The 14556-nt window shown below is 31.8% G+C and overlaps 1 protein-coding gene and 1 long non-coding RNA gene across 3 annotated transcripts; both read left to right on the top strand.

Annotated features, from left to right (window-relative positions):
• On the top strand, positions 1737 to 3232 carry LOC18606204 (ethylene-responsive transcription factor 5). Its single transcript, XM_018118548.1, has one exon. The coding sequence runs from the start codon at positions 2039 to 2041 to the stop codon at positions 3035 to 3037; it is 999 nt and encodes a 332-aa protein (XP_017974037.1). The 5' UTR covers positions 1737 to 2038; the 3' UTR covers positions 3038 to 3232.
• On the top strand, positions 10596 to 13632 carry LOC18606205. Of its 2 annotated transcripts, XR_001927211.1 has the most exons (3): positions 10596 to 10868; positions 10953 to 13000; positions 13119 to 13632. It is a non-coding gene; the product is annotated as an uncharacterized LOC18606205 (long non-coding RNA). The 2 variants fall into 2 exon arrangements; XR_001927210.1 differs by having other exon boundaries at positions 10953 to 13572.

Here is a 14556-nt window from a genome sequence, read left to right on the forward strand (position 1 = left end):
TATTAATATTTAAATGATCAATTATTAATATTTTTAATAAATTATAAAATTATAAATATTTAAATGATAATATTAAATAAAAATAAATAATAATATATATAATAAATAGTATTTTTATCGTTTTATATTCTATTCTTTTTTATTTCAAAGTTATTTTTACTTATCAAACCTCACAACAAATCATAATAACTATTTTAAACTTATTTCACCTAGAGTATCAAATTAAATAATAATTATTTTATTCTATTGCTATCTATTCCGTTAAGCAAACGTAACCTATGAGGTTTACTCTGCCAAGTCTTTAAGCAATGACTAAACCATCATGATCATTTCAATGCAGTGATTTCACTATTTAAGCTAAGAAGTGGTAAAGTATAAATCTTTGATTTGGTTTAAGCTTCAACTCCACTTGCTTTCATTAGGTTTAAAAAAGTGCTCTCATGCCGTTTCCTAAGTTTGCTTTTTATGTTATAAAAATAATCAGAGTGGTTGAGAATCTGAGGCCGGGGTGGAGACTTTAAGACCAGGAACCAGTAATACAACTATGCAAATTGACTACTTCTCACCGAAGCATTCATTCATTGGCCATACTACTCCATCAATGTTTAATTGCATCAGATTGGCATCACAAACCAGCATTGATGTATGGATGACCTAGCCAAAGAAAACAATAAAGAACAAAGAAAGGAAAAGAAAATTATTTCATTGCAGACCTAGCAATAAAAGAAAGTAAAAAGAAAAGGAAAACTTTATTGTCTTTTGTTGTATTTTACTTGAATAGAATTTGATTGCATGAGTGCGAGCTTGATGCCTTCATTCTCAATATGTTATTACTGAGCTTGTCCGGCCACCATATTTAATCCTTATACACTACTTTCCGGATTAAAATTTAAGGCAAGAAAATGATCCAGAACAAAACTCCTTGGGTTTTTTTCCCTCAAAGCTAAAGGAAATGGAAAAGTATGCTAAAAGTTTCAGTTCTAATTAAAAATACCTGGGTGTTTGAATTTGAACATATCAGCATTTAACATGGCGGAGATGCAGAATAACATTATGTTCACACACCATTTCGACCAGATCAAAAAGATACCCGTACACACCATGGCAGCAAAGACCTTAACCCCAATGTAAATTTGTTTGTAAATACATATATACTTAAACCACAAGAAGAAAGATTCCATTTCCGATGACCTGAAAACCTTCTTCTTTGCTTGCACGTAAGATGGCAACAATTAATTTCTAACATTCTAGAATGTAAACACGATTTAATTAGCTTCTATCTTAATCCATGATCACCGCTAAATCAGCTGACCAAATCATCAATCTAAGCATGTTGTCTTTTACCCCTCAACCCTTTGTCTAAACCACCATTATCATTACTTAAAAGGGATATCATTAATTTAAACACCAGTCGAGAAGCTTTTAGATTTTACAAACAAAATTAAAAGGTTGTCGTATGTCCATTTCTTATATTGTTTATCATTTAATTTATTAACATTTCTTCAATATAACTATTGAAACATACCTCAGTACATCCACAATGCAATAGTAGATAAGAATTCATTACTAAAATAATCATTTCTCAATTTTCTCAAACATTTAATCCAGAGCAGAACCTTTTTGGGAACCAGCCAAGAAATGCAGGCAACAAGAAAGCACCAAAAGGGACAAAACATAAAGGTAGCAAATTAAATTACCTCAACCACCCCCCGTCCGGCCCTGATCAATTTGACTTACCTTTTTTCTATGAATCCGATGGCTGAAATATTCAACTGAGTACATACACCTGTTGGACAGTGCAAAGCACGTTGCTTCCTTCTTCCATCGTCGAAGCTCGGTTGAAAAGTTTGAAAAGTCATCAAATTCAAACCTTCTTATACCTTATAAATACCTTCCCACTCTCCCCTTCCACTCTCAAGCAAAATTTGAAAATCCTCTCTTCTTCAATTCAAATTCAACAAATTCAAAAATCCTTGCTTCATCCTTTTGAGCTCTCTGAAATTTCTTTAATTCTTTTGTTCTTTCCAATTATTGGGTTATGGAAACAAGCAGTGAAGTATCATGCGCGCTTCAATATATCAAACAATATTTACTTGATGAATTATCCCCCGTGGGATTGGGAAGTACTTTTTCCTGTAAATATCAATGGATAACTGAGGCAAAACCTGAAGTTTCCACCTCTCAATCTGAGTCTCTTTACTCGCAGATTTCGAGCTCTGATTCCTCTCTTACAGTATCCAATTTTAACTGCCTCGACGATGATGATTTCTTTAGATTCTCTCCTCATTTCCCAGGTTTCAAGCCAAACGGCAGTGATGTTTTCAAATTTGAGTCGAAACCTCAAATTGTCGATCTCACGACACCCAAGTCCCTCTCTTCGAACGCCAGTGCTTTCGAATTTGAAGAAAAACCTCAAATCGTCGCACTTTCAGCAACAAACCCTCAAGCTTCTTTGAATTCAAGCTCTCAGAATCGAAAACCGTCACTAAAAATCTCATTACCCAATAAAGTTGAGTGGATCCAGTTCGGAAAACCGGATTTAGCTCAGGTAGAGCCGAAGAATTCAAATTCCGAAGACAGGAAGCATTATAGAGGAGTCCGACAAAGGCCATGGGGGAAGTTCGCGGCGGAGATCCGAGATCCGACCCGAAGAGGGTCTCGGATCTGGTTAGGTACCTTTGACACGGCTATTGAAGCCGCGAAGGCTTACGACCAAGCGGCGTTTAAGCTACGTGGCTCCAAAGCGATCCTCAACTTCCCTCTTGAAGCCGGGAGGTTGAATGCACGCGACGTGGACGGAGAAAGGAAACGGTGCAGAGATGATGGCGAAGGAGCAGAGAGACAAGTAAAGGCGGTGAAGAGAGAAAATGATGACGTCACGAAAGCGAGAGATAACGGTGATGTGCCTTTGACGCCGTCAAATTGGGCGTCGCTTTTGGATTGGGATACAGACGTGAAGGGAATTTTTAACGTGCCGCCATTGTCGCCGTTATCGCCATACCCGTCGTTAGGGTTTCCCCAAGTCATGGTTATATGACGAGAAGTGTTAGTATTAAGCCGCGGTTATTGGATGACATGGATATTTTATGAAAGATGGGGAAATTTTTTTGGGTTGTATATAAACTATATTATATTGTTTGAGTTTGTTTTTAGAATTAGGCAAAGGATTCTGATTGGATTCAATTTCAATTTACTTAAATAAAATGATTTTGTTTCTACAATTTAGAATGTATGATGAATTTGGCTTGCCAAACAAATTGAATCTATGCAAACATATGAAATCAGTCCATGAATTGGTTTCTTTTCGAAATTAAGATCACTAAGTTAATCCCTTTTATTTAATTTTGATATAAACTATATAATACTTACATTTTGTAATTATTACCTCTATTACTTTTAATACTTGAAAGAACAAGTGAAAGAAATATATGGATTAATATTTTTTTGAATAATTAAAAGTTATATATTTTTTGTATGAAACAATTCTATTTGGATATATTTTTCTCCCCCACCTAAAAAGAAAACCATGTATAGAGCACCAAAACGTTAATTAGTTCTCCAAGTCAGATATACTTTTTTTAAAAGTAATAAGAATATATTTACAAGGAGATACATAGAATAAATCAAAGGCATTTTACATATTATGTTACCATTTCACTAAATTTGTATATTTTAAAACAATTTAAGTTTGTTTGTAATAAAAAAAAATATAAGAGATAATTAAAAAACGTTGCAAAAATTGAGAATAACAATTTAAGGTAGCATTTTTTTCAAAAAAAAAAAATTAAAGTAACATTTGGCACGAGAGAAGTGGAGTCCATTCCCTACAATTTACCTAATTAAATAAAATATATTACATTGTTTATTTTACAACAAACTATTGCGATGTAAAATTACAATGCAATCACATTATAATTAGGTGGCGTTTGATACTTTATAATACAATATGATTTTAGGTAATGTGATTACAAGTAATGTGATTTTATTTTAATTTCTTTTACCTATATTATATAAATTTTAATATTTTTTATTTTAATTATAACATTACAAAAATATTTTTATTGTAATAAAGTTTAAGGGTAAAAATATATTTTTATAGTGCAATGTAATGTGATTGCATTAGTTTTAAACTACAATCACATTACATCTATTGGCTATAATATGATTGCATTTCAATCTTACATTATTGTGATCTATTACAAAATAAATACTACAATATAATTTAATTGAATACATTATTAGGAATGTATTCTCACTTTTCTTATACCAAACACTACTTTAATGGATGTAATGTGATTGCAATTCAAAACCAATAAAATCATATTACATTGTACTCTGCAATGTTTTTAAAAATATTTTTACTGTTCAATTTTATTATTTTATTAAAAATATTTTGAAATGTTATAATTTATTTTTTATATAAATTTCGAGGGATTTTTTTTTATTCTCATTAGTCATGGTGACTGTAATAAAATTTATATTATCTTTTAAAGAAAAAAATTAAATTAAAATTTAGAATATAAAAAATTATATTAAAAAATAAAAATAAAATATATAAGATTATAATAAGAAATGAAAATAAAATATATAACATTAAAAATATATTTAAGAGATGATATTATAAAAAAATTAACAAAAAAATAAATATATTAAATTTACATTTTGATATAGAGATAATTTTAAAAATTAATATTACATTCTCAATAAAATACTTATAAATCAAATACTGTAATGTTATCATCTCAACATTTGAATTATTACTTTGTTTATATACTAAACACTGTTATAATCACATTTTCTATAATTATATTGTATTATAAAATATTAAACACCACTTAATTATATAACAAATAAAAGTATCAACGAGTAATGACATTACAAAGTAGATCCATTGACAGTTCTAAAAATTAAGTCTAGACGTTGATTCGATTTACTGACTTAAATTTGTTTAAATTATATTATCATTAAAATAATATAAAAAATATTTTTTATATTTAAAAAATATTAATAATAGCTCGAATTTAGCCGAATCAGAATTAGAATATACTGCCCAACGCACAGTATCAGTCGCACGACGCTCACGAACCCCGGCAGGTCACCCGTTCATGAACAAATGAGATGATGAATTGAATGGATGACGGAAAGTTTAAGGAAGGTTACATGCGGACAAGCAGTTATTGAGGTTTGCCGTTTGGCTAAATTTAGATTGTGATGTTTCAACAATAGAAGCTCCACTTGCATCTCATTATGTCACCATCAGCAAGTGTACCGCAATTTTTGACCCTACTTTCATCTTGCTTGAAAAAATTGCCTGTGTCTTTTTCTCTCTGGATAAAGTTGTTATTTCTTAATTTTGCAGTCATGAATTTTTATTATTTATTTCTCAAAAAAAAATTAGATTACAATTTATGAGATATAAGAGAATTATTTTCACCATATAACTCAAATTTAATGAACTTTCATTTATTTCTTTATTTATTACGGATTTCTTAATAAATATATATCACATACAGTGAAAACACTAAAATAGGGAGTAAACGTTATTTTATAACTCTTTTACATGCATTCATTTCTTCCTCTAGTTCCTAATTTCGAAACTTATTCAAGTTGAGTTGTATTGTTTCGATTGAAATATTTCCAGAGTGTGATTATAAATCCTGAATATGTTATTAATCATTTTATAGAAGGGTTTTCTTTTAGTATGTCAACGAAATTGATAGAGCTCGAGTTAAGGGTTTTCTTTTCTTTTGGGGGATGAAAGCTCAAGTTTGGAATAATTAATGGGCTTTAAATTTAGTTGAATTCAAATAAAAGTAGTTAATGACGGTGACTGAACCTCATTATACACGCATGCTAATTGCAAAGGCAACAAAAGAGTTTACTTGCATATTCACGCTAAAGGTTTGAGGTATGCAGAAGACAATTTTATTATATATTTGAGATGTCTATCGTTATTGCTTACGTTGAACCAATTTATTCATTTACCCTTTTCAGTATGTAAAATGCCTACTAAACTATAGTTAGAACTCAATATATAGAAAGAGTTAACTCTCACCCAATTTAAATAATTTAAATTTTTTACTTAAAAATAATCATCTCCTACTAAAGTTGAACATCTCTTTCAATTAGAAATTTGGTTGGGATATACGACAATATAAAATTAATACATTTTTCCTGACGAAAATCAAATTTGTTGAAAAGAATTTATTTTTTTTAAAATGTGCATCATATATTTTTCAATTATACATTGACTTCAAAACAAGATGATTTTCATTGTTATTTCTTTCTTTCTACCATTTTAATCATTGTTATTAATACTATGTCTTATATTCTTTGTCACCGTCGTCATTATATTGTAATGTGTACGTGATCTAAGAGCTAATAAATCGATTGAATTTGTAGCCTTTGTTAATCATTATATATTATTCCATTCTTCTAAGTTCTAATTCTACACTCATAGTGTAAATGATTATATATAAAAAAATCCACAGTCATACTCGTTCTAATCCTCATCTCCTTTTGTTTAATTTGTTATCGAAGAAAAACTCTTGGTTTGTGGTTTTGACTACAAAATATTTTATAAATTTGAATTTGCAAAATTTGCATGTGATTGTTATCTTACAAATATATATATATTTAACTACATAAAGGGAAAGAGTAATTGACAATGCTTTTCAAAAAAAAAAAAAAAGAGTAATTGACAATGAGTATAAACCTAATTCGAATTGCAGTAATACCTGGCTTTGACAATTTTGGGTGTGCGTTGAAAAGTTGGCAAAAGATCGATAAAGGGTTTTTGGTGCATTTGGCTGGGGAAGACACAATGATATATGCAACGGCATCCAAGTGGAAAACCACCTCTTCTCCTAGTATGAGGGAATACTACTGTACAATTATGACCGGCGTGTAGATGTTTGACAATTTTGAGTTTATCTTAAAAGGTTAAGAAAAAAGTTTCGAAATCAAAAATATTGTGGCAGATTTGTCGCCGATGCTTAAGATTCAGAGTTCTTGACTTGATTGTCCCCTGGAACATGCTAATCAAATGCTGCTAGAAGGTAAGAGTTAAGGGGTAAAAGTCTACCCTTTAACTGTTTTTGGCAAAAATAGAAAAGGATTTATTGGCATCATTGAAAATGTTTCCAAGACATGACTATTCACACACATTAATGATTTCGAATTACCAACTCTTCATCGTGTATCATTAATATTTTTTCAATAAAAAATATAATTTATTGTTAAAAGATAATGAATAAATTTCATAACTTTTGAATTTTGAATAAAATTCGACCAATTAACGTTTGTTGTAGATATCAAACATTTTTGACCTGTCCATTCCAAGTTTGGCTAAAATGCATTATTTTCTTTTAGAATGCTTCTAAACATTATATTCTCGATTGACATTTAAGGACGATCAATTCGTTGAAAACACTCAATTTTTCTCAAAATCTCTAATGTTTAATACATACTTAAAAAAATTACACCTTAAAATTTGATTCCATGATAATTCCCACCCCTGATAATGTATTGAAAAATTGAAGAGTGATTTTAATTGTCATTAATTCAGCAAAATTTGAATCCTAAATGTCAAGTCTTATAAGTACTATATATATATATATATATATCCATTCTTAATGAGATATTTAAATTACTACTCTTAAAAGTTTCCATGTCATTGATATTAGGTTCTTTCCAACTTGTTTCCTACCCTTTGAAGCAACAAGACAACCGGTTCCTACCCTTTTCCATTAAGAATAAAATAAATCGAGAAGGGAAAAGAGTGGAGGTATATTAAAAGGAATCGTAAAGTTCAGGGCCATGTGATCCCCTTTGAATTTGGGAAAGGAACATGGCCTTAAACACACCCGTAAAGAATCATAAGTGTTTCGTTGAAACCAAACTAACTAACACAACAGAAAAAATAAATATCACCAGTGGATTTGGCCAACAATTCAACATTAAACAAAGTGCTTAATTCATTTTGAAGTTTGAATGAATCAATTAATTAATGGACTTCTCACCCCAAGCCAAGAAAGCACGATTCATTCATCCCCTATTCTTTTATCCTAAATAGTCAAAGTCATCTCCTCATCCACCTAAAAAGAAATAAACGGGTCTTCTCTCGAAGGGCTAATTCTTTTATCTGACTTTTTGTCGCACATAATGGAGAAGACAAGACAGCAATTTAATTTTAATGGGGTGTCGAAATCTTTCAAGGCTTAGCGTTTTTACTACTGAACAATTTAGTTATATACGACATGATCATTTCCTTTGACCACTATTTTGGCCTTTGAATTTTGATGGCGTCAGATCTGTACCAAGCCTGATTTGGGTTGAACAAACCAAGTTAAAGCAAATGCTGTCTTGAATTTCACCATGGCGAGCTTTGTCAACTATAGCTGCATATCAAACTCGGAGAATACGTAAATGGTCAATTAAACATGTGTGTTCAGCATGTTAGACTGGGTGGAAAAGGGTGATTTTTCAATCAACTTTGAGCTTTTCTATTATCTAGTGGCTTAGCTATTGCTTAGTTCAATTCAGCCTATATTATGCAAGAATTTAACTCTCTATATTGGATTATGTAAAAGAGAGAATTACACTTGTTTTGCAAGCAAATAATTGGAAAAAATACCCACCCTATTTTGATTGTCAAGTGGAAGGAGTAGAGCAGGGTTTTTTTAATGTCAAAGCTACTTCTAATTCTAATTGACTGACTTTGTGGCAGTCTTGCCCAGCTAGTCATATCTCAACAAAAGGAAGAAGATCAAACTTCGAGACATCTATTTCTCTTTGGAATATTACTTTCAAGTTTCTACGCTTAGTTCCCAGAGCTGATGGACAGATCAATTGATTTTCCTAATGAATGAGACTCTATGAATGTAAAAAATATATACTTATTAACTGGGAATTTTATTTTTTATAATAAAATCAGATTTATTTCTAAATTTATCTAAACCTAATGACGCATTCCTTCTTTGTATCAACTTAATACATTTTAGGATTATATTTTTGAAATGTTCTTATAACGATTGAATCTTGATTGACAAAAAAGGAGAACTCTTTCTTCTCATCAACTAAACTAATCCATGTGAGTAAAAATTTAATTTTGATAATTAATTAATTTGACTCATCATTTGAACTTTTCCATAATCAAATTAAACGTATGATAAATGTAATTCAAAAAACCATTTGAGAAATACATATCATTAATAAATCATTTAATAAATTCTTCACTTGAAATGAATAATACCAAATTATCACGTAAAACCAGCTATTACGTTTACAAATACTATTGTTGTCAAACAATTCCTAATTAATCTGTATCACCAATTACTTTCCATCACGTTTTAAGTCTTCGCTGATGACCTACTAACCATAAGGCAATGCTTCTCAATAATTGCATGCATGCATGCGTACATCTAGGTTACGATTTGGTCATCCTCTTACCGTTTGACATTCAACATTAGAAATAGCTGAATGCTTTAAGGCGATAGTGCTAGTCAGTGTTGAACTTTAGTTTGTTGAAATGACCACGCGCTGACTGAAGACCAAGCTAGTACATTGAGCACGAGGTCAATGACTACTTTTTGCCATCGGGATCCACATTTTATTGGTGGAAGAAGTAGTCCAACCAGCTATGCTGGGTCTATTTGATAGAACGGATTGGTGTGGGCGCATCTAATCTAGTATCATTCTACTCCATCCATTTATGCAAGCTTTCCATAGCTATTTAATTCCAATTAATAAAACATTATATTAAGTTTAATTTCAAACTTTACCTCGTATATAAGAGACACCTGATGAGTGGATGCAATTTGTTGCATGAACTTGATTCAAATGGTAAAAAAACGTAAGATTATTGATTCGGAGCTGTATGTATTTAAGATCTGATAATCTGTGTTCACATGTTTTAATTGTATTATATAAAGATAAGATATTAATAATTATACGATTAAATACAAATGTAACACGATTAATTAAATGTGTTAAAGATTTAAAAATATACATATATATTTTAATAAATAAATTACAAGATACAACATAATTAACACACTTATTAAATGAATCAGATTAAGTTATACAATATGATACAATTGACAATTTGTTTATATATGATTAATTAATTATATAGATCGACATAGTAATCTAATTAATTATATAAATTAAGCAAGTTTAACTCGTTTAGTATCTTAAATTTTCAACATGATTGATACATGAAACACCATAATTTTAAATCTAAACCTCTTATCTTCTGATCATTTTTCTATCCAAAATTATTAGGTTCCATTCATTCTTTTTGTATCTTGGGATTAAATCCCAAATATTTTCAAGCCCAATCCCAAATAGAACACAACCCGTTTTGAGCCCATATTTTGGGTACACTAGAAAAGCTCCATCCTTGGGCTTTGGAGCTTAAAGTTATTTTGGGCTTTATTGCAGAAGCATGATTTGGGCTTTTTTTCTCGAAGTTCAGAACTTTCTTTGTTATTGGCAAACGCATAGCCACGTGGAGTCGTGTAAGCCGTCCATCTTATTGACAATCTTTTGTTTCCTGCCGTTCATTCCCCGATAACCCTATAAGATTAGGCTTTCCTTGACAAGAATCATTGGAAATCTTGGTTCTTGGAGACCTAGCCGTTCCTTCAATTTTTTCCCTCATAGTTACGTGTTACGCAGATCTATTCCACATGGGACGCAGATCTATTCCACATGGTTGCTGCTACTGGGATTCTGCTTCCAGAGATCGTTAGATCGCATCATGATCTGCCTTTCTATGCCAGATTTCGTTTCCGATGTTGAGGAGATCTGATCGGTCGTATCTACGGCTTAATCTCCCGTCCGCATAAACCAAAGCCTCTTGCTTTGTAAGTTTTTTTTTTGGGTTGATTTTTCATTTATATTTATAAATAAAAAGAAGAAAGATTTATTTGCGTGTTTGTTTTCTGCAGGGAAAAGGGTTGGTCGAACGTGTTGTATCAGAAACCAACATCTGACGGTGGAGATTTGTTGGCTGATTGATTTGAGGCGGCTGGAGGTTATTTTCTCTGATATATGGTGGATGATGAATCAAGGCGACACGTGAATAGCGATGTGGGATAACGTGTTTTGTAAGTTGAATGGATGTGTAAGATATCGGGGCAAAGAGGCCTTGTTTGCTGAGGGCTGAGTCCTGATCTATCTTTGTCCATCCCGACCTTTGCCATGACAGGTGCGCTTGCATGGCAGGTCACCCAAACTTAATAAAATTTATATCTTTTTGTGTTTCGAGGGGAGATCGCACGGGAATTGCCCGGGTTCTCCCCTCTGGTGTGCGTTGTCCTTGTTTTTCTCTTTTCCTTTTCCCAATATTTATCTGCACCATACGGGTTTGATTCACGATCCATGTCATCATCGGAAAAGCTCATGCTCACCAAAGGCATTGATCTACTACTTTCAAATGGGGGAGCCCAAGGTATATTTTACATCATTTTTGCTGGAATTCGCCTTTTAGTTTAATTGCACGAATTCTCGATGGAACAGTCAGTTTATCCAAATTCGCTTTCAACATGCACTGTTTATGTTAGTAGCAATATTTTATACCCTGAACTAATATGCATTAGAACTTAAGGAAAAGAAGGCTTGTAAGCTATATTCCTTCCATTTGCTACTGATAGCTCATATGTTTTGTAAGCTATATTCCTCACATTTGCTACTGATAGCTCATGTGAACTAATATGCATTAGAATTTAAGGAAAAGAAGGCTTGTAAGCTATATTCCTCACATTTGCTACTGATAGCTCCAATGAATCTAACCCATTAACATGGATTAGTTCTTAAAGTTGGTCATGCTGCATATATATCTCCCTTTTTGATAAATAATAGCAATTTTCTAGCTTTGTTTTGTAAATATAGGCATGTTTTATGGGTTTTTGTCATCTTTCATCTAAAAAGGATTGTAGGATCACCTACTAACATAAAGTGATGGCTTGTTTTTGATAATTTCTAACTAAGAAGTGTCATGCTTTAGATTTGTCACCATCTTTGGTCTGCAAAATTGCTAATGGTATTTCCCGATTTTTGCCAAAAATGCATTATCTGTTATAGGTTAAACAGCATTTTCTAATTGATTGCAAACTTTACCAAAATGTTTTAAGAAGCCTTTTCTAGGAGATATAGAAGATAATGATGCTCTTGAATTTGCTTTGATATACTGGTGGTACAGTCATTAAATTAAAATTTAGCTGACAACTTGTATGACATATTTACCCAACTGATTCTGAAAATTTGATACACATTATACTTTTTAATTTAACTGGAGGGAATAGTATGTGATTGGCCGTTTTCTGTATCTGCCAACTTGCGGATGACCTTGGCACAAATCAGCATTTGCAATTACATGAATCGGAATATGATGTCTGCTCAAATAATTGCTGCTGTTCATGCATATAGTGCTGCTTTCCTTTTTAATTGCAGTTTTAAACATGTATGCTTGCAATATTGTTTCACCACAAAGCATCCTATCAAAGTACAATATTTGGCCAATGCAAAGTCTTCATTCGAAGTGTGTGCCACTCAAATATGGGCATCTGATCAGACTAATCAACTCATTGTTCTTAGACCTGACTTTACATTTCCACTTCTATTAACATCTTAAATTGGTAAAATTCAATCCTCTGGAAATGGCTTTCCTTCTCTCCACTAGTATTATTTACATTGCCTTATTACTTTAATCTAGTATCATCCAAACTATTGTGTTATTATTGTATTGTCATTTGTGATTTTCTATCTTACAGTTGTAGTACGTGGATACTATATTGTATGATGTGATAGTGTATTTGCTTGTGCTCGGCTCTATTGTTCTTGAAGCCCTTGGTTGGGCTCCACTGTTATATTGTGTTGCAATAAGGTTTTGTTGGAAGATGTTGTGTAAGTGTGATTGTGTGCTGGAAGAATCTTTTGTATTTCAGCCATGTTGTGCATCTTGAGCGGGCATGTTCTCCATGAGGATTATTCCAAGGTTTGTGGAGTGAAGAATTTGTTAAGCCAAGTTCAATTTTCCAGGTTTCATCTTGCATCATGCAAGTTAAAAGAATGACAGCATTCGAGTCTCCTGATAACCAAATTAATTGCAGCAGCTTCTTAGGCCTTCTAAAATGATTGGCTTCACCTGCAAGGAGATAAGGACTAAAATGATTGGCTTCAACTGCAAGGAGATAAGGATTGGCTTCAACTGCAAGGAGTTAAGGACTAAAATGATTGGCTTCAACTGCAAGGAGATAAGGACCGATCCCCAATTTCCAAGTTGAGGTTTGAGGATCACCTGTTTCCAATTTTCTGGGAAATTGCTCTTTTCAAGGTACATGTCAGATTTGTACATCCAACTTTAAATAGTAAAAGTTTTTCAGTGGACTACGGTCCCGTGGTTTTTCCCCTTGATAAAAAGGGGTTTTCCACGTAAATTTTGTTGTCTTTGTTGAGTTTATTTGTTTCACAAGATTGATTTTGCCTCGTGTTTCATCACCTCTTTAGATAAGAAGTTACATGTTCGTGTTTTTTATTTCAATCAGCCCTCTATGTTTTTAACCTTCATTGCTTTGGGCACGCAACATTTGAGGTGAAAAATTGAGGCCTCCTTCTCTTTTCACTGCATTTCTGCAATCTGTTTAAATTCTTTTACCTATGTTACTTAACATCTGTTGCAATTATTTTAACCTATGTTACTGCATCTATTTACCGCAGTCATTTGATTTTCAACATGGAGTTGGATATAAATCCTAATTTATTTAATATGATGGATAGTTTTTAGCATGGATACAATATGGATTTCTAATCCATGAGGTAATTTTATTGGCTATAAAAAGTGCTACCATTTAGATAAAGCGTTCGGCGGTTTCGGGTTGTTATAAAAAAGAAGAATAATAATATAATAGTATTTATTTAATAATACTTTCTTGTGGCCCAGAAAAAATTTAAAGAGATTAAAATATGTTGGGCAAAGTAATTTCTATTTGGACTGGGGAGTATTATTTGAAGTATAAGACGCGTAAGTGAAAGGAAGTTTCACTTCAAACTGCTGCATGGTCTGCTTAGGCTCGTTCTTATTGTCATCGGAAAGATCTGTAAGCTCAAAAAAGGCAGAGCGCTCAAATCCGAGTTGGGCTTTGAGAGGTTGGTGGTTCGAATCCACTCAGATCTCTTTCTCATACTTAATTAACTTAAATATGTGGGTAAAATAGTAAAAAAATATTAAAAAAATAAAGATTATGAGTTTCGTACTTATATCGCGTTTCTAATGATAGAAAAATTATAATTTTAATCGATTGTCTCATTTTTAATTTAATATAATTTAATTGTGTAACGTTTTTTTCCTATCATAAAAAAAATTTATTTGTAAATTCAAAATTTATCTATGATATGTACATGCCAGTCATGTCTATATATCTTTAAATAGTTTAATTTTGGGTCCAAAAAGACTTTTGTGTGTTATCTTTTATGCCTAAAATTGAAATCCTCTTTAGTCTCAAGTACAGGGAAGGAATAAACTGTTTAACAGGACAAAATTTTATGTGTTAT

The sequence above is a fragment of the Theobroma cacao genome, chromosome 3 (genome assembly GCF_000208745.1).
Source record: "Theobroma cacao cultivar B97-61/B2 chromosome 3, Criollo_cocoa_genome_V2, whole genome shotgun sequence".
NCBI lineage: Eukaryota > Viridiplantae > Streptophyta > Magnoliopsida > Malvales > Malvaceae > Theobroma > Theobroma cacao.

Bases quoted from the DNA above. Each gene is read 5' to 3' on its own strand.
- LOC18606204 (XM_018118548.1), top strand. From the start codon at position 2,039: ATGGAAACAAGCAGTGAAGTATCATGCGCGCTTCAATATATCAAACAA.